Source organism: Anomaloglossus baeobatrachus, chromosome 12 (genome assembly GCF_048569485.1).
Source record: "Anomaloglossus baeobatrachus isolate aAnoBae1 chromosome 12, aAnoBae1.hap1, whole genome shotgun sequence".
NCBI lineage: Eukaryota > Metazoa > Chordata > Amphibia > Anura > Aromobatidae > Anomaloglossus > Anomaloglossus baeobatrachus.
The window spans coordinates 35,123,588-35,142,874 of NC_134364.1; the positions used below are offsets into that span (position 1 = coordinate 35,123,588).

Consider the following 19,287-nt stretch of genomic DNA (forward strand, 5'->3'; position numbering starts at 1 on the left):
CAAGATATCGCAGCTGCGATGGGGGCGGGGACTATCGTGTTCGGCATCGTAAGCATCGGCTAGCGATGTCATAGTGTGTAAAGTGCCCCTTAGAGTTTCCTATGTGATGTAGACAACATTGTCTGTTTACTATGTGATTTCTATATAGTGGTCTCAATGCATCCTATGTGATGTGTACAGTATACAGCAGTCTCCGTGTATTCTATGTGACGTATACTGCTGTCTGTGGATCCTATATGAGGTATATAAAGTGGTCTCAATGTATCCCATGTGATGTATATACTGCAGTTTTAATATAGCCTATGTGATATGTAAACAGCAATATTAGTACAGCCTATATGAGGTACAGGGGTGTGAAAAAAGTTTGCCCCCTTCCTGATTTCTTATTCTTTTACATGTTGGTCACACTTAAATGTTTCATATCACCAAATAAATTTAAATATTAGACAAAGATAACACAAAATGCAGTTTATAAATGAAGGTCTGAATTATTAAAAGAAATCCACACCTACAGGGCCCTGTGTGAAAACGTAATTGCCCTCTAAACCTAATAACTGGTTGGGCCACCATTTCTTGGGAAATTTTCTTCATGGCTGCTCCTCAATTTGAACAAGTGACCTTTCACTTGTGAATCAACAAAATCCAACTCTGAGATTTTTGGGAATATGAGAACAGGTTGTAATTTGTAGTATACAGGGAGAAAAAAAAATTCAAACACCAAGAGAAAAACAGTAACAATGCAGTAACATGACAAGAATCTGTATAACTAATCATATGATAAATAGTTCAAAGTCACATTTATGTGTGAGAAGCCAAGATGATTGTCTGTATAGTCAAGGTAGTCTCACGCTCAAAGCTGTAGTGGATGGTGAGATATGGAGCTAAGGCTATGTGCGCACGTGTGCGCTCTGCACCGCACCTAAAAGGTGCGCTTCAGAGCGCAGCTGAAAAGCTCCATTCTGAAGCGCATGGTGCTGGCAGAGAACGTGCGCTCTGCATGCTGCCTCTCCCTATAGACAGTATACAAACCGCACGGAAGAAGTGACATGTCACTTCTTAGAATGCAGCGATTCGGGCAGCAGCCGAAGCGCTGCGTTCTAATATGCCACGTGCGCATGGCTCCTGCACAATCTCTATAGACTGTGCAGGGGACGCAGGACGCATGCAGTTACGCTGCGGTGCAGAACGCAGCGTAACTGCATACAATACGCACACGTGCGCACATCCCCTGAAAGTCAAAAGTTCAAAACATTGTTACCCTTTTGCTTGTCCCTGTATATACAGCAGTGTGAGTATCCTATGTGATGTGTATACAGCAGTCTCAGTGTATACTCTGTGAAGTATAGAGCAGTCAAGGTGTATCCCCTATAATGTATATATAGCAGTCTCAGTGTATCCTATGTCACATAATCCTAGTCACATAATCCTATGTGATATGTACAGCGGACTCTGTGTACACTATATAATGTTTATACAGCAGTGAATAATGTTATTTATATAGAGCAGTCTCAGTCTCTCAATCTTATCTGAAACATAGAGCAGTAGTGTTCTAACCTATGTAATATATACAGCAGTCTGTCTATCCTATGTATTATATATACAGCAATCCCAGTGTATTATATTTGATGTCTATACAGCAGACTTGTCGCAAAATTATCGCAAGTGTCACATGTTTTTCAATTGTTGCTATCTTGCCTTCTGTATTAAAAATCTATTAGCATTGAGAAAAAGAGATATCTTTATTCATTCTTGCCCATTGAGAGTGCAGTGTTATATTTATATATGATTTATCAGGGATTTTTGATCCTCTTACACTAGCACCTCCCCCATACTTCTAATTCTAAGTGTGTGCACACTATTTTCTTATTTTTTATATTCTATGATGTGTACAGCAGTCTGTGTATCCTATGTAGTATATACAGCATTCTCCATGTATTCTATGTGGTATATACAGGAGAGTCTTGGTGTATACCATGTGATGCATTGAAGACAGAAAATATAAAAAAAATATAAAGAACATGGTACAAAATTCTAAAAGTTTATTAAGTAGAAAATTATGCATAAAAAATTGCTTGGCGGAAAGGGAACCTGTGGGCATACAGGTAATAGGATGTTGAAAATAGTCTTACCTGTATGCCTGTCACGAGTGTTATGGAGCAAGCTAGGGACAGGAGCTCCTAGACTGGCCCTAAGGCTAGGAGGAACCTAGCTAACCCTTCTCTCAGTTAACTCTGAATGTAAGTATGTCTGAGCTGTCTTCCTTGCATTGCTCCTGACCAGCCCTAATCTTATAGCACCTCCCCCCTATCCCAGGGGAGGGCAGGGACAGGAGTGTGTTAAAATCAACAGAGATAGACAAACAGGGGAAACCAAAACTCTATCTCACAGCACGCTCACACAAAGGTCTAAGACAATGACAGGAAAGGAGGAAAATAAGAGCAGGGTGGAAACAACAAGACAACGAGAGAATGCCACAACAACTCTAAGCACTACGAAATTATTTGATAGCATCTGTGATTAGTTGTAGTCAGACTGCCATCGTGCTGGCATCTGTGATTGGTTGTGGAGTGTAAAAATAATTGGAAAAAATGGAGTAGAGTCCCCATATTTTGATACCCAGCGCAGATAAAGCTGACAGCTACATGCTGTAGACCACAGCTTTGCGCATTATCTTAGCTGTGTATAAAAATACCAGGGACCCTATGCGGCTTTTTTAAAATTATTTAAATAAATAATTTTAAAAAACTGCGTGCAGTCCCCTCTCCACAATTTTGATACCTAGCCACGATAAAAGCAGACTGCTGGGAGATGGTATTCTCAGGCTGGGGAGGTCCATGGTTATTGGTTCCTCCCAGCCTAAAAATAGCAGCCCACAGCCGCCCTGAATTGTCGCATCCATTAGATGCGCCAATTCCGGCGCTTTACTCGTTTCATCACGATTTCCCTGGTACAGTGGCAATCAGGTTAATATAAGGGGTTAATTATGGCTGTGATTTTTCAAAACATGACAGCTGTCATCAAGCCCGAGGTTAGTACCCCTCATTATTAATCGTGTAAGTAAACAGAAAAAAAAAACAGATAAAATCCTTTATTAAAAAAAACACCCTCTTTTTCCAAAGTATTAACCCCAAAACACCCCTGCAAGTCTGACGTAATCCACACAACAAATGGTAAAACTAAGCAAGAAAAATTAAATACAACATAACTGCTGGCTGGAATGCATATATAGCAAATATAATAATAATTATATATAATTATATAATACTTATATTTACTATATATGCATTCCAGCCAGCAGTTATGTTTTATTTCATTTTTCTTACACAATGCTTAGTTTTACCATTTGTCATTCCTGCTTTGCATAAATACAATGGTCACTGTCTGCACTTTGTTTCCGTACAAGTGATGCTGGTTTATGCACAAGCACTTCGGCTATATATAGAAATGTTATTTTTTTTTGTACTGTGGCTATCTAATCTGCACTTTATGGAAAATCATATATATATATATATATATATATATATATATATATATATATAAAAAATATATATATTTGGGTTTTTTTTGCACTTAGCACTTTTATTATTATATACAGCTGCTGCATATACTTTATTGCATCTGCTTTGCATTTTTTTGCCATACAATTTATTGGGTTATCTGGATTGTAGTGCGTTTTTAATTATTTTTTTTACATACAAGTGACACAATTTTTCTGCAACTTTGTCACTGTTTAATTTTATCAATAAACCATTCCATTGATTTTGACCTATTCACGGTCTTTTTTTGTGTTTTGGTTTGTATTTATTAAAAAGAGAAAAGAAATGTAAGAACAGGTTGTAATTTGTAGTTTATAGGATTTTTTTTTCTCAAATAGCAGGAGCAAAACCGTAACAATGCAGTGACCTGTCAAGGATCTGCATAACTAATTATAAGCTAAATAGTTGCAAATCAAATTTTTGTATGAACCATTGTTATGTATAGCCAAAATGGTTGTCTATGAAATGAAGGTTGACTGACGATCAAAGCTGTAGTGGATGGTGAGATATGGAGCCTGAAAATCCAAAGTTCAAAACATTGTTACTCTGTTATTTATCACTGTATATAACAGTCTCAATGTATCTTATGTGATGTATTTACAGCAGTCTGTGACTCCAAATATGATGTACAGTATATAGCAGTCTCAATGTGTCCTATGTGATGTATATACAAAAGTCTTTGTACTCTATGCTGTATGCTGTATATACACAAGTCTGTGTGTACTATATGATGTATACCTCACTCTGTGTGATGTTTTTACACCATAATTTGTATGTTATATAATTGACACGGTATAATATTAGTACAGCAGCCTCAGTATCCTATGTGATGTACATACACCAATCTCAGTGTATCCTACATGATATAAATACAGCAGTCTCTCCATATTTTGTGATGTTTATGTGGTGCTCCTGAGGCTTCAGTTGCCACAGGGTACTGCACCTCACTTAAGGTGCGGTACTTATCCTGGATCCAGAGGAGGTCGGTACCGGTTCCACACACACAAATTCATACACACAACCAGGATGCCCACCCAATGGGGACCGGGCTAGGGTCAGGTTTTAAAGCAGTCACTAAACATGGGGAACAGTCACCCACTAGTGACAGGGAATCGGGGGGGGGGGGATAAGCCACCAGGGGGAGTTAGGAGCCAACACAACAGTTAGGAGCCAACACAACAGTTAGGAGTTCTCTAGCAGGAGAGCAAGAGAGCAGAAGGGTTTACCGGTGTCTCTGGTGGGACACAGGGGTCAAGACGGTCGCCGAGGGTAGAGCTTAATTGCTCCCTTAGGACCAACGCAGCACAGGGGGCAGAACCCTAGGGTGAACCATACTTTAGGTTGGATCACCAGAATCTGCAGGACTGGGGGATTGTACGTCCCCCTAGCCACCAAAGCTCCCGGAGCACAGTGCTATATAGGGTCCGGAGTCAAGATCCTAGTCTGGCCCCACCACGGACCCGCGTCACCTGCATACGGGACGGGAGACAACAAGTCAAGACCCGGGGTCCCCAAGTAGCTTTAGGTCATTTCCAAAGGCACAAGCAGGAAGGGCCCACCGACCACCGTACCTGACCTCCAACAAAATCGACTGGGGCTCATCACGGCGGTGACCTGTACCTCTCGCGCAATCTAAAGAACTGTGCGTAAACCACCTAGAACCACAGAGACTGTCAGCCTTTCGATTGCCGGCCATGCGCTTCAGCGCTGACGGCCATTACTCCCCTCATCCTTCTGTCCAGGGCCCGCTCCACCTATGGGGAGCAGAAATCATACTATTATCATCCGCCCCGGAGGACAGTAACAGCAGCGGCAGCTAATCCCTGGCCACGTACCGCAGGTGGCATCACAAAATCATCCCATCCATCCCCATCTCCCCTTTCCGTGGACACCTTGTGGTCATGAAACCGGGCAGGCCACCCGTGAAATTTCCCTGACCCTTCACTGGCCCGGCGATGAGTAACCCCTCAGGCCCCGCGGGGTGTTCAATTTACACAGCAGTCTGTGTATCCTACGTAATGTATATACAACAGCCTCAGTATCCTATGTGATGTACATACAGCAGTCTCTCTCATATGTGATGTGTACACAGCAGTTTCCATATCCTATGTAAGGCATATACAGGAGTCTCTGTATCCTATGTGATGTTTACCCAGCAGTCTCACTGTATCCTATGTGATGTACTGTTACGCTCACCAAGGGGCGGCGAGCGTCCAGGGGTGGACCCACTGGGGCATACACTGGACTCCCCGAAAGGAGCGACCAGTGCACGGCTGCCAAGAACCAGAGAAGACTTTAATGCCCAGTGTAGGAATACACAGATGCAGCAACACAGGGTAGATGGCACAGACATGGCGGCACAGGAGTTCAGATGTGGCGGCACAGTGGTGAAAGCTCAGACGTGTCAGCACAAGGATGAAGAGCAGGCTCAAGGACGACTCAGAGATTAGGAACACGGACTGGCACTAGGATAATATAACCGAACTAGACACAGGGAGCAGGGACGGGCGCTACATGTACATACAGCAGTCTGTGTACCATATAATATATAAAGCTGAAATACAAGCCATTCTATATACTAATATGGTGCACGGATGGGACACCACTCTGTTTAATATAAAAGTAAAGAATCCCATGTGATAAATACAGTGTGTCCACCCATATCCTGTCCACCGCCATTAACTTGAGAGCGACTTAATCACCCATTCCCTGTAGACTGTGAGCCCTCGCGGGCAGGGTTCTCTCTCCTCCTGTACCAGTCTGTTTTGTACTGTTAATGATTGTTGCACGTATACCCTCTTTCACTTGTAAAGCGCCATGGAATAAATGGCGCTGTAATAATAAATAATAATGACGGCAGCTATAGGAATAGAAGTGGTGTCTAGGTATAGTAAAGTAGCCATGCGCTACGCAATGAAACCACCTATAGCGCCACCTGGTGGAAAACACAGGAGTTAGCATTTTTATCTCGAAATCGGAACGAGATAGAGAAACAAAGTGAATTAAAAAATTGTAGGGCATTATCAATTCAATACGATAGACACCTTGCATACAGAAATGCTATGATATGAAACCCATGAACCCCCCCAAAGCATTGAATGCTGGTCACGCATATGGCGCTCATTTAACTTTGATGCTCAAAGTGGCCCCCGTCAGCTGCAATGCACATCTGCACTCTGCACAGCATACTGTATCTTGCTGCACGTTGTGCAATATGGTAGGTGACACGTTTGCACAAACATCTGTGATACGTCGTCGTAGGTCCTGCAATGTTGGTGGAGGGTTCGCATATACCTGCTGTTTGATGTGACCTCACAGAAAGAAGTCCAAAGGGGTCAGGTCAGGTGAGCGTGGAGGCCACTCCACACAGCCACCATACCCAATGACTTGTAGGAAGGTCTCCATGAGGTATCGCTTCACGTCCGCAGACTTGTGAGTTTTACATGTTCTAATCATAGTATTTCTGTATGCAAGGTTTCTATTAGTATTGAATTGATGATGCCCTACAACTTTGTAATTCACTTTTTTCTCTATCTCGTTCCATTTTTTGAGATAAAAATGCTAACTCCGTTGTTTTCCACCAGGTGGCGCTATAGGTGGTTTCATTGTGTAGCGCATGGCTACTTTACTATACCTAGACACCACTTCTATGCCTATAGCTGCCGCCATTCTCAAGTTAATGGCAGTGGACAGGATATGGGTGGACACACTGTATAATGTTCTATGTAATGTGTATACAGCAGTATCAGTGTTTGCAATGTTATGGGTATACAGCAGCTTGTGTGGCCTATGTGATATATAGACAACTGTCTCAGTGTACCCTATGTGACGTGTATATATAGCAATCTGTGTATCCTTCTCTTTGATATAGACACCAGCCCTAGTATTTCCTATGTGATATAGATAGATAGAGATATATATATATATATATATATATATATATATATATATATATATATATATATATATATACACATATACATATATATACACACACATATATAGCTATATAAATAGATTATATAGATTATATATATATATATATATATATATATATATATATAATCTACATGTATATCTGACTAAGAATAAGGAACTACTTCCGAAACGCGTAATGGTCTGATTTGCTGTTCACATGAGAATTTATCTTTGTGAATGGACTTTTAAATAATTTTTCCAAATAAAATGTTTTTTTATTTACCTGGATGTCATGCTGGATTCCACCCCCTTTGCTACCTGGGTGTAATTCTCAGTATCTGTATTATTCTGTGTACATATACACTGCACGGTACCTGCTTAATTTTACCAGTCCAAATCACATGTGAAAATTCAAGGTTTATTAGAAATTGGGCTTCATTGTGAAACCAACAACCACTTCAATCAGATATTGCCACTACCATGTCTAGGAGTAATTCGCTTCCACATCATTAATGCTATTCGGGGAGGGAGCCAATAATAGATGAGGCATTACTAAAAAGTGTTCGACTGAAATTTTGAGAACGAGCGCCACTTTTGTCCATCTCTGGTATTATTGGTTGGCTCCTTGAGCTATTTATTATAATATGCACATCCCATAAACAAGACTCTCGTTGGTGGTATATATGAAGTGAGTCACTTTGGTGCATTAAGTGTTTATTCGTAGAATGCTTATATTTCCTGCTGATAAATCATCAATAGATCGCTTTCACAAGACAGAATAAAATTGTCATTTTCTGTTTTATTCTCTATTGGTCCAGAAAAAGAAAAAAGCCAAGGTGGGTCTTTCCTTGTGTGAACACGCATGACTAAACGCATGTGCGAGTCATTGCTGTTTTGTTAGTATTTGCATGGACGGTTTTCGCAGATGTTACCACCTGTGGGGCACAGCAACTGCATGAATTTGTGTAAAGAACATTTTCTTTCTTATTTTGGCATATTGTTATGCCTTATTTATATAGTATGCTTAACCTATACCAAAACTGCAGGTTTAGTCACATTTTATCTAATGTGTATGGGCAAATTACACTCATTACTGTAGATGGCCACGATTACCTTTGTCCCATGTTCATGCTTGATATCTCGACAAAGAACGTGGGACACATGAATATCTTTCTTGTACCATGAAACATTAGAAAAGGATATATTGGCATATCTTTGCCACATGGTGCCATGAAGGTTTATATTTTTGGGATATATTCAGGCTTGATTATATCCTTCAAGGCAAATTGAGGAAAGTTGGATGCATTCAATCAAAATTGAAAGCCCAAATACAAAGGGGTTAATGCATAGTATAATATCAGAACTAGTTTCTTAGGGGTACTTCTCACATAGCAAGATCTCCAGCGAGATCGCTGCTGAGTCACAGGTTTTGTGACGTATCAGTGACCTCATCAGCGATCTCGCTGTGTGTGACACTAAGCAGCGATCTGGCCTCTGCTGTGAAATCGCTGATCATTACACACTGTTCTGGTTCGTTTTTTGCTTGTTGGTCTCCTGCTGTGCAGCCCGCATCGGCGTGTTTGACGGCGGGACAATAACGAGCACCGACTCTGTGGAAAGCAGCGTACACTGGTAACCAAGGTAAATATTGGGTAACTAAGCAAAGTACTTTGCTTGGTTACCCAATATTTACCTTGGTTACCAGCGTACACCGCTTAGCGCTGGCTCCCTGCACACGTAACCAGGGTATACATCGGGTTACTAAGCAAAGCGCTTTGCTTAGTTACCCGATATTTACCCTGGCTATGTGTGCAGGGAGACAGTGGTAAGTGGTGTACGCTGGTAACCAAGGTAAATATCGAGTAACCAAGTAAAGCACTTTGCTTGGTTACCTGATATTTACCCTAGTTACCAGCGTACACGCTTACAGGCTGCCAACGCTGGTTCCCTGCACATGTAACCAGGGTAAATATCGGGTAACTATGCAAAGCGCTTTGCTTGGTAACCCAATGTGTACCTTGATTACCAAGCGCAGAGTCGCTGGTTGCTGGTGAGATCTGCCTGATTGACAGCTCACCAGCGACCATGTAGCGATGCCCCAGCGATCCTGACCAGGTCAAATCGTCGTTGGGATCGCTGGTGCGTCGTTAAGTGAGACGGTACCCTTACACTGTGTATCGGATAGAAAAATATATCTAATATAAATATATTTAAATGTATCCTATCCCAGTTCTGTTGGAGCTAGAAATAGATTTTGTATTGATCTGAACTAAACTAATACTGTTGACCCGAAATGCGTGAACTGGACTGTGAGATATTCCCTAGAAATCTGTATTGAGGCGTACGCTAACATTTTATGAAAAACTCTCACAGGGAACGGACTAAACCTTTTGAACCTGCAGTAATAACACATAAAGAGCCATGTAAAAAAAAAGTGTTCACAAATGCGGGATAAACGTTTAAGACATGTACAAGCCAGCGCACATCGTAAATGCAATTCATTAATTTTCAATTTATAGAAATAACAACTGAAATGGAATAAATGTAAAAATACTTATGATTTCAATTGTCACAATATTACAGAGTAAGCGTCGCAAAAAAGAAAACTGGGAAACATTTCTGATTTATGCTTATGATTTTTTTTTTTTTTTTTAGAATATACATATGTAGTTTAAGAATTGTACATTTTAGGCTATGTCTGCACGCTGCATCTTTTTCTGACCACAAAAACGCACAAACGCACCAGCGGAAAAAAAAGGATCAAAAAGCACAAGCGTTTTTGCGCATTTTTTTATGTGTTTTTTCCAATGCATTCAATGGGTGGAAAACGCTGGGAAAAACGCAAAAACAATTTACATGCTGCATCAGAAAGATGCAGCCAAAACAAAACTACAATGTGCGGAGAGCAAAAATAAAATCTTATAAACTTTGCTGGGGAAGGAAATTCATGCAGTTTTGAGACCAAAACTGCACCCAAAAAACTCGGAAAAATTTGCAGCGTGTGCACATAGCCTAAGGAGCTGCATTTTAAGATATGTAGTGCCACACAGAAGCTGCAGATTAAGGCTGCTTTCACACATCAGTGTTTTGCAATCAGGCACAATCCGGCGCTTTGCAGAAAAAACGCATCCGTTTTTTTTTTTTGCCGCCGGATGCATTTTTTCCTCATAGACTTGCATTAGCGCCGGATTGTGCCGCATGGCCTTGCGTTGCGTCTGGTTTTTGCCGGATGCGGCATATTTAGCCGATGCGGTGGCCGCATGGAACGTTGCTTGCAGCGTTTTTTGTCTGCGGCGAAAAACCACATCGTGCCAGATGCGGCGCGATTTACAATGCAAGCCTATGGACGCCGGATGCGGTTTTTTGAATTGCGCATGCTCAGTATCATACCGGATCCGTCAAAAAACGGACGGGCCGCATGGAAAAACTTATGCAACGGATCCGTTTTTTTCGCCGCATCCGTTGCATAGATTATTGAGCCTGATGCAAAAGAACTGATGTGTGAAAGCAGCCTAAGGCTATGTGCACATTTGGTTGCAGAAAATTCTTGGCAGGAAAACTGCAGACAAAAACGTGCGCTTTTGATGCATTTTTACCATGTTTTTGATGCGTTTTTGCATGTGTTGTATCAATTGAATTCAATAGATGAGAAAATGCTGCAAAAACGCTGAAAGAATCAGCATGTTGCAGATTATTTTCTGGGAAAAAAAAAAAAAAAGACTGATGGCACATCCTACCTTTTTAATGTGAACAGGTGCAAACTGAAAATGAAACCTAGTAACAAAAAGGAGACAGTTGAGATACTTAGCACACAAAAATGGCCAGTTTTATGTGAGCCCAACAGCCAGCGGCAAGGTGACCTTTTTTTTTTTTTTTTTGGGTCCCTGCCTACTCTAATGCATCTCAAACCTACAATTTATGGGTGGACAGGGACCTGCAAATGGAGAATTAAAAATGCCTGAGGCTGAAGAGCAGGAGTGCTCAATCAGAAGGCATAACCATGTAATCTGAGATTGCTTTCTGCACCAAATCTGCATAAGAAAATACTCAATGTGTGCAGGAGACATCAAGATTCTTATGGACTTTGCTGGTGTGAAGATTTGCTTGAATTTTGTGAAAAATCTGTACTCAAAAGCGCATAAAAAAAATAAGATAAAAACGCACTGTGTGCACACAGTCTTAATCATCAACCAGCTGCCTTTCCACTTGCTCTTTGGAGTAAATGGATTGTCTACACTGGATTCTTTAGATCTTTTTCACCATGAATACGGTGACTGATTACCGTTTATAAATTGTTTTCATGGAAAATGTAATGATGGAAATACAAGTTAATTTTTTGATAAATTGGAATATGCAATATATGAAAAATTATCAGCAGATAAGAATAAAGGAAGCCACAGTGTTCCAGCCCGGACATAGACGTTACAGTTAGACAATTACTCGGGATCACTCAGCCATATGTAATGTGTCTGCTGATGGTTGTATTCATTGTGCAAAGCTCTTAAGTCTTACAGTCATCTGAAAACTAATCACACAGCAACAAATCATGCAAAGATCAGCGACCCAAAAGCAGAATTCAGTCCGCTTTAATTCAATGTATTGTCTATCTGCCTCCATAGTTCAGGATAGCTCAAGTTTGCTCTATGTTCTCCACTCATCATTGTTCTTCTGGACTAGTACATCCTACACTGAATATTGTGGCTATTTACAGAGAGCTATATTATTTGTCATGATCCTCTAAAGTACATGGGACCATCTCCTATTTTGACTACAGAAATAAAGGCACTTCCTGCCCCTTTCTCCATGTCACCGCTTCTAGGAGCTGGGGTCACCGGTCTCCTGTATAAAGGCCTACAGGCTGAGGACACATAATCTAACCCCTGGATCTTGATATGTAGAGACCACTCTATGCAGGGAGCAGCCCTTAGATCTCTACCATGGGCAAGATTTTGTGGGGCGGGAGATTAACGATAAGCCATAGTTGCCCGACCTAGGCTAGGGTTACATGGCATCTCGTAGTCACATGACATAAAGTCTCACTATAGAGCAATAAATGTGGTTACATTGCGACCCAGTTTTACTCAGCATTAACAGAACCAGTTGACCTTCCCTCTGGGTTGCTTCATATCTTTCTGGTCCCGTGAGTCTCAGCGCAACCCAGTCCAGCTTTACAGCGTACACTGTGATGGTCACCTTCCGGTCCCATCTCCTTTGGGGTCCCATCATGACCAGATTAAAAGTTTGCACTCCCAGCCATTAGGGGGAAAATGCTCAGTTGGTTGACTACATTCACAAGCCAGTTAAGGCTAACCAGTTACGTTGACCGTTAAGAGGCCTGGCTGCTATCGTCCTATTCTCCGGTTCCTGTTGTCTTGGGCCACTCTGTTCAAGGTTTGGTCTCTAGTTTCAATTCTGTCCACGCTCTGTATCTCTGCCAACACTCAAGGTTCATGCTGTCTCGTTTTCTTTCTCCCCTCCTTTTCCTTTGTTGCCACAAACAACCCACTGTATGCGACCTTAACGACCGACTGACTGTACGTCCGTCACTTTTGCTCACTTCGCTAACTCTTCTAGAACGAACCGTCACTTGACCTCTCCCAGCTAGTCCCAACACTTATACGGGTATTTCCCATCTCCAAGATCCTTTCCCAATATGTAGTAGGTGTAATAATATTAGCAAGTATCGTAAATTATAAATGTAGTATAGTTCTTCTGATATAGCCATGAATACCTAAGCTGCAATGCCCTGCACATGAAGTAAGTGACATGGCTATATCAGAAGAACTATACTACATTTCTAATTCGAGTTATGTGCTAATGGAATATGATCTTGGAGATGGGAAATCACCCTTTAAATGGTAAGCACATATAAATGGTCATTTTTATTTTTCACAAGGACAGCAGTCTGTCACCGCATGACTGTTCAAACCAAGTACAGGCACTTAGTCCACCCTTGTCGTGGCCAAACTTTTAAGTGCACCTTCCCACCTACTTGTTTTCCATCTATCTCCACCCTTGCCTGGCTCTATGAAGCCTGAGCTGTCAATCAAAGAAGAGGGTTGGAGGGATAGAGGGAAAATAACAAGGTGGGAAGGTGCACTTACATAACTGGCCACACCATGATGCGCCGAGCGCCTGTGCTTGGTTTGACAGTCATTATGTGCTGACAAAGTCAATTCAAGCTCTCTAATAGGATTTGTAACAGATTTTCTAAATTAAATGATCTCTTTCAATCTGTGTCAGGCAAGTACATGTTGGATTTGGAAGTCGATCTTGTGCTAGACATTGTAACGCCTGCCTGGATCCACAGGCTTAGATGGGCTGTAATGGACAGGCTAGAGAAAAGCCATTCACCAAGCAGGACCCCTAGAACCCTGAAACCCTTTAACCCCTATACAGGGATTTGGAATTACACAGGGCCCTGGAGATCACTACCTGTGGAAGGCTGCAGTCTGAGAGAGTAGTCGTCAGGCAGGGTCAAACCAGGACTAGCAGAACAGGGACAGAATCGGCAGGCAAGGACGTAATCAGAAACAAGCCGAGGTCAAAACTGGATCGAGCAGCGAGGTACAAAAACAGCAGGCAGGAGGGTAGTCAGGAAACAAGCGGTAATCAGCACACAAAATTACAGAACAGGACGAAACAGGAGCCAGAATTTTCAGAACCATCTCTGGCAGAGGTCAGCAGACAGGAGGGGCAGTAAAAAGGGTGTGGTGTCTTCCCATAGGCTGTAGCTGAATGATGGTACTTCAGCTGGGAGACACCCGCCACCTACAGTCAGCCAATGGCACTGCAGATCCCCAGGAAACCCAGACCAGTGGATGAGCGGAGCCTGCGCCCACTGGCGCCGCTGGCATTGACTCCTCTCCAATCACCAGCACTATCCACGGCAGGAACACGGCGTCGCCTGGCGATCTTAGTAGAAGTCGCTGGAGCAGACTCCGGTGGTGACGTAACAGACATTTAGAGATTCGTGCTCAATACCTTTTATTACATCATGGACTTATGAATTGTATATAGTGTTTGTATGAATACTTCTGCACTTTACGCTGGTTTGCAGTGAAGCCTTGATCTTCTCATTCTAAATGCATGAGATCTTGCCCAGCAATGGCGTGTCTTTGTACATTTCTGTTTGGTACATACATTGAATGCTCTGGCTTGGAGTGCTTCTCCTCTTTTGCATGCAGTTTGATTGTTTGCATCTATGAAAATAGCAGGATAAAGTGTTCTTTTTAACAACTTATTTATCAAAATGATTGGTGTGATCATCGACTAATGTGGGCTCCCTACAGAACCTCATTGAGTCTGCTGTTAATTTGTTCTTAAATAAATCATAGCAGGCGCCATATAACGTTGTATTCAGTTCTTCTAGTGGAGTAGCTCTAAAGGCCCAGTCACACACAACGACTTACCAGCGATCCCGAAAACGATACAACCTGATAAGGATTGCTGGTAAGTCGCTGGGAGGTCGCTGGTCAGATGTCACACAGTCAGACCTTACCAACAACGCAGTAACGATCAGCGACCTGTATAACTGTCTTGGCGGGTGCTGGGACCGTGTTAGGAGGTCATTGGTAGGTGTCAAGCACAGCGATGCATCCTGCCCAGCAGGACATCGCCTTTGAAGAAAATGATCTTGACCATTCGGCAACGACTAGCGATCTCACAGCAGGGGCCTGATCGCTGGTAGGTGCCACACATAACGAGATCGCTGACGAGATCCTTGCTGCGTCACAGAAACGGTGACTCAGCAACAATCTCGTTAGCGATCTCGTTGCGTGTGACGGGACCTTAAAAAGTTGCAGGTCATTGCCGGTCTCTAAGCTGCATCAGAAGAATATCTTTCAAAGGTGTAAGCCATGGAGCAAGCGTCTGGTCTCTTACAATAGGAATAGAATTGATACTCGCCTTCACCGATCTGAGGGTGAGTATTAATTTTTTAACAGACGAAGTGGAGGAAAGCTTGACACACCCAATGGAAAAGGTCACCACACATCCACGGAGTGCAACGATATGAAGCCCGCCAGGTGGACTATAACTTGAATAGAAGGAAAGGATATCGGCACATCCAACGTAAAATAATTTTTCTTTATTGTCACATAGTATTAAAAAAAGTCCATCCATATTCAGAAGACCCTGACGCGTTTCCGACGCAAAAGAGCGTCCTTAATCATAGGCTGGGTGCCAATGTGCCGATATCCTTTCCTTCTATTCATATTAATTTTTTACCTATTTCATACCAATCCGAGCCCTTAATATAAATATTCTTTACACTAGGCAGCCCCTTCCAATAGAAATATTGCCGTTTCCTACTTTGGAATTAGTCCTGATTCTGACGCCTGTGTGTGAACGTTTCTTGCATGAAGTTCAGCAGGTTACTAATCTTTTATGACAATGCTAAATATACAAGATTTAAAAAGGTGGTTCAGGTCTTAAGGGAACCTGTCACATTGTTTATGGTGTACGATCGGCCAGCAGCATGGTATACAGCAGGAGGCGCTGAACATTCGGGTTTGTGGATAAAGATTTACCAAGACCGCCAACTGGATTCCTAAACCCAAAATGCACAGGGGTTTCAGTGACTAAAATATGCAAATCAAAAAAGTCCGTGGAGCCTCTGTTAGGAGTCTCAACACAGAAACCAGCCAGATATCCCTCCGGGAAGGACCCAGCCAAAGAGTGGCTCTTTTTAGGAGACCACCATAACCACCATATTAAGTGGCCCTTTTAGTCAATATCCAACTTTTTGACAAGTTTAAAGATATGACAAGGGTAATACCAAGGCCAGGTATCCATCCACAGACAGTTGTTTCGGAGTATTGCCCCTCATCAGTGTGGAGTAGGATTCTGGCTAGGTGGGAGCAATGCCTAGTAGATCAACAAGTCCAAAAGTTGGATATTGACTAAAGGGGCCATTTAATATGGTGGTTATGGTGGTCTCCTAAAAAGAGCCACTCTTTGGCTGGGTCCTTCCCGGAGGGATATCTGGCTGGTTTCTGTGTTGAGACTCCTAACAGACGCTCCACGGACTTTTTTGATTTGCATATTTCCCAGGGTGCAATGTACCTAGGATTTCACTGTGTTGAGCGCCCTCGTTGGCTGCCGGCAGTGTTTTCTCTGGCTGGTCTCCCCGAGATCAGTGATTGTTTTGTCTTGAGTGACTAAAATATGTTATACTGAATCTTTTACCAAAATTGTCCAGCCTCTTCTGCTCTATAGCATGCTACTCATAGATTGCACAGAATTTCCAATCTGACACCTTCCCTTTAAATATGTTAATTGGACATCTACCTTAAATTCCTCCAATTAGCTGAAGCACTATAATTTTAAACACTGACATATAATGTCCTCCTTCATTGCATAATTTTTGAATTATTTTTTTCTTTTGCCTTTCATTTACTACAGTAAGCTAATGGAGGTGTTTACAATCTAGGCTGCCCTTAAAGGAGCTGTCCCCTAGTAGGACAACCCCTTCTGATTTCACATGCTTCCCCCAGGTAAAATAATAAAGCCTATACTCACCTCCCATACCGGTACCGTTCCAGCCGTGTGCGGGCTCACATAGAGCTGTGACATCACACAAGCCCGACACCGCTGGAATGGCGCTGGTACGGGAGGGGAGTATAGGCTTTCTAATTTGACGTGGGAGAAAAATGTGGTATCAGAAGGGATTGTCCTAGTAGTGGACAACCCCTTTAAAAAGGTATAAATACTCCAAAAATGGACCATCCTTTTAAATAGTTTGATCAGACCTCTTTCCGCCATATTAATAGTACAATAGAAACATTTCTTGACCCTGTTACAGAATGGTTAGAATCAGGCGCCTTCTACTATTCCATTTTGTAACCAGTCCCTCTCTTTCCCTCTCGCCCCTCTCCTCCTCCCCCTTCCAGCCAATCATCTTTGTATCGGACAGATCAAACAGCAATAAGGAGTTGAGTGTGGACGAAGTGTCTGATGAAGAGAAGAAAAAAAAGGGAGCGGAGCAAAAAGAGAAAAAAGATCAGGTCATTCTGCCTTCTCTCATTCTGGTGCCATTGCTGGGCAAGACTGTCAACCAGTCTACCGATATTTAGTGGTAGTATAATACCTCATCTATGATGTCTATTATGTTTCACGATATTTTCTTACCCAACACATGCAGAACAATGTCTTTTCACATAAGGTTTTGTTGAGTTTTGACTGAATGGAAACACTACCCACGAGGAATCATTCACGGTTGATCTGCTGCTGGATCCTCAATATCAGATTGGTGGGGTCTGGCACCCCTATCCGTAACCGGTTATGAGCTCCAGCCCAATGTAGACCGTGCACAAAGTGGAACAACACAGCTCTGTCGCACTATGTTGGGCACCACAGGCCAGCTAAAATTCAAATCGCAACTTCAACACCCCACACCTGTGTGAAAGGGTATAACTGTGAAAGGCTTTCAAAGATAAGTCCAGCAATAGCTTTGCATGGACAGCCCTTTCCTCCCTTACTAAAGGCCCCTTTACACACTGAGACTTTCTAGCGATCCCACCAGCGATCCCGACCTGGCCGGGATCGATGGAAAGTCTCTAAACAGTCGCTGGTGAGCTGTCAAACGGCAGATCTGGCCAACGACACAGCAGCGATATGGACCTGCAGAATGACCTCGCTGGTCGTTGGGGACGACTCGCACCTATGTTAGGGGCGTGGTGTTTGGCGCTGAAGCCACCTAGGTATCCTTTTTACACGCCCCTCTCAGCTCCGATTGGGGATTGCTAGTGCGTTCTTATTGGCGACCCCAAGCTTTGAAAGATTGGCAAAAGTAGTCGCGCTTGTATATCCTTTGTATAGGCTTCTGTTGCTTAGTGGATCTTTGTAGAGTTCTCTGTGCAGCGACTCCACACTGGTTTATCTATACAGCATCAATACAGCTTCAATCAAATGATGCTTACCGTATAGGCTTTATAGTATTGCAGACTGGAGAACTCTCTAATGATCCGCACACCAGCGCGCTCAGGAACAAGGTAGCTTTGAAAAAAAATGACGGAAGCGCTAAAGTTGCCTTCTTTTCAGTGAAAACCGCCCAATCAGAATGCAACATCGACCACCATTCGGAGGTAAGGGGGCAGAAAAGGGAACGCTATAGCACGCCTACGGGCTGTGTTCTAAGTCGCTAACGATGTCATTGTAACGGTGTCAAACACACCGATGCATGCTGCGCAGCGGGAAACAAAGGCCTGAACGATTTGTAGAGATCAGCGACCTCACAGCGGGGGCCAGGTCGCTGATGCGTGTCACACACTGCAATGTCGCTGGGGAGGTCGCTATTATGTCACAAAACCGGTGACGTTACAGCGATATTGCAGTGTGTAAAGAGGCCTTTAGAAATCAGTGTTGGAATTGATATGTAAATGCAGCTGAAGATCTATGGTAGATCTTAAGCCTCCGTCACTCCAGCTCTATTTTCTGTTCCTGATAGATTTTCCTTACAGCCAAGTTTTGGACTTTTATTTGAATAGTTGTCTATATATTCTTACGTATCTTATATTGCCTCATTTTGGATTTTGTCTAAGGAGACCATATATTTTGCTATTTTTTCTTATATAATAATCACTTAGTGTATCTGCGTTTTCTACCCTGTTGTTTATTTGCTTAATAAAGTGGTTGTCCACTATGAATATCCTGTGGATAGGTGAATATCAGATCCATGGGTGTTTTCCACCTAAAACCCCCATTTCTAGCTGCTTGCATTCCCAGCCAAGCCTTAACAGAGCTGGAATCCCACTGCATCATATATGGTGTAGTGGGCAATCTCTAGTACTGGACATCTGCTCCTCTTGAAGTGAATTGATTCTGCGCTGCG

General features: G+C 42.5%; 1 protein-coding gene across 4 annotated transcripts in view; it reads left to right on the forward strand.

Annotated features, from left to right (window-relative positions):
• Positions 1–19,287, forward strand: part of CAPN3 (calpain 3) — a 149,596-nt gene that overhangs the window by 105,262 nt on the left and 25,047 nt on the right. For 2 of the 4 annotated variants that reach the window (XM_075330284.1, XM_075330286.1), the window contains 2 exons: positions 8,273–8,290; positions 17,348–17,461. The exons of 1 other annotated variant lie outside the window; for it this stretch is intronic. In XM_075330284.1, the coding sequence (XP_075186399.1) occupies positions 8,273–8,290; positions 17,348–17,461 (132 nt within the window). The remainder of the gene's footprint in view (positions 1–8,272; positions 8,291–17,347; positions 17,462–19,287) is intronic. One more of the 4 variants, XM_075330285.1, reaches the window with a different exon arrangement.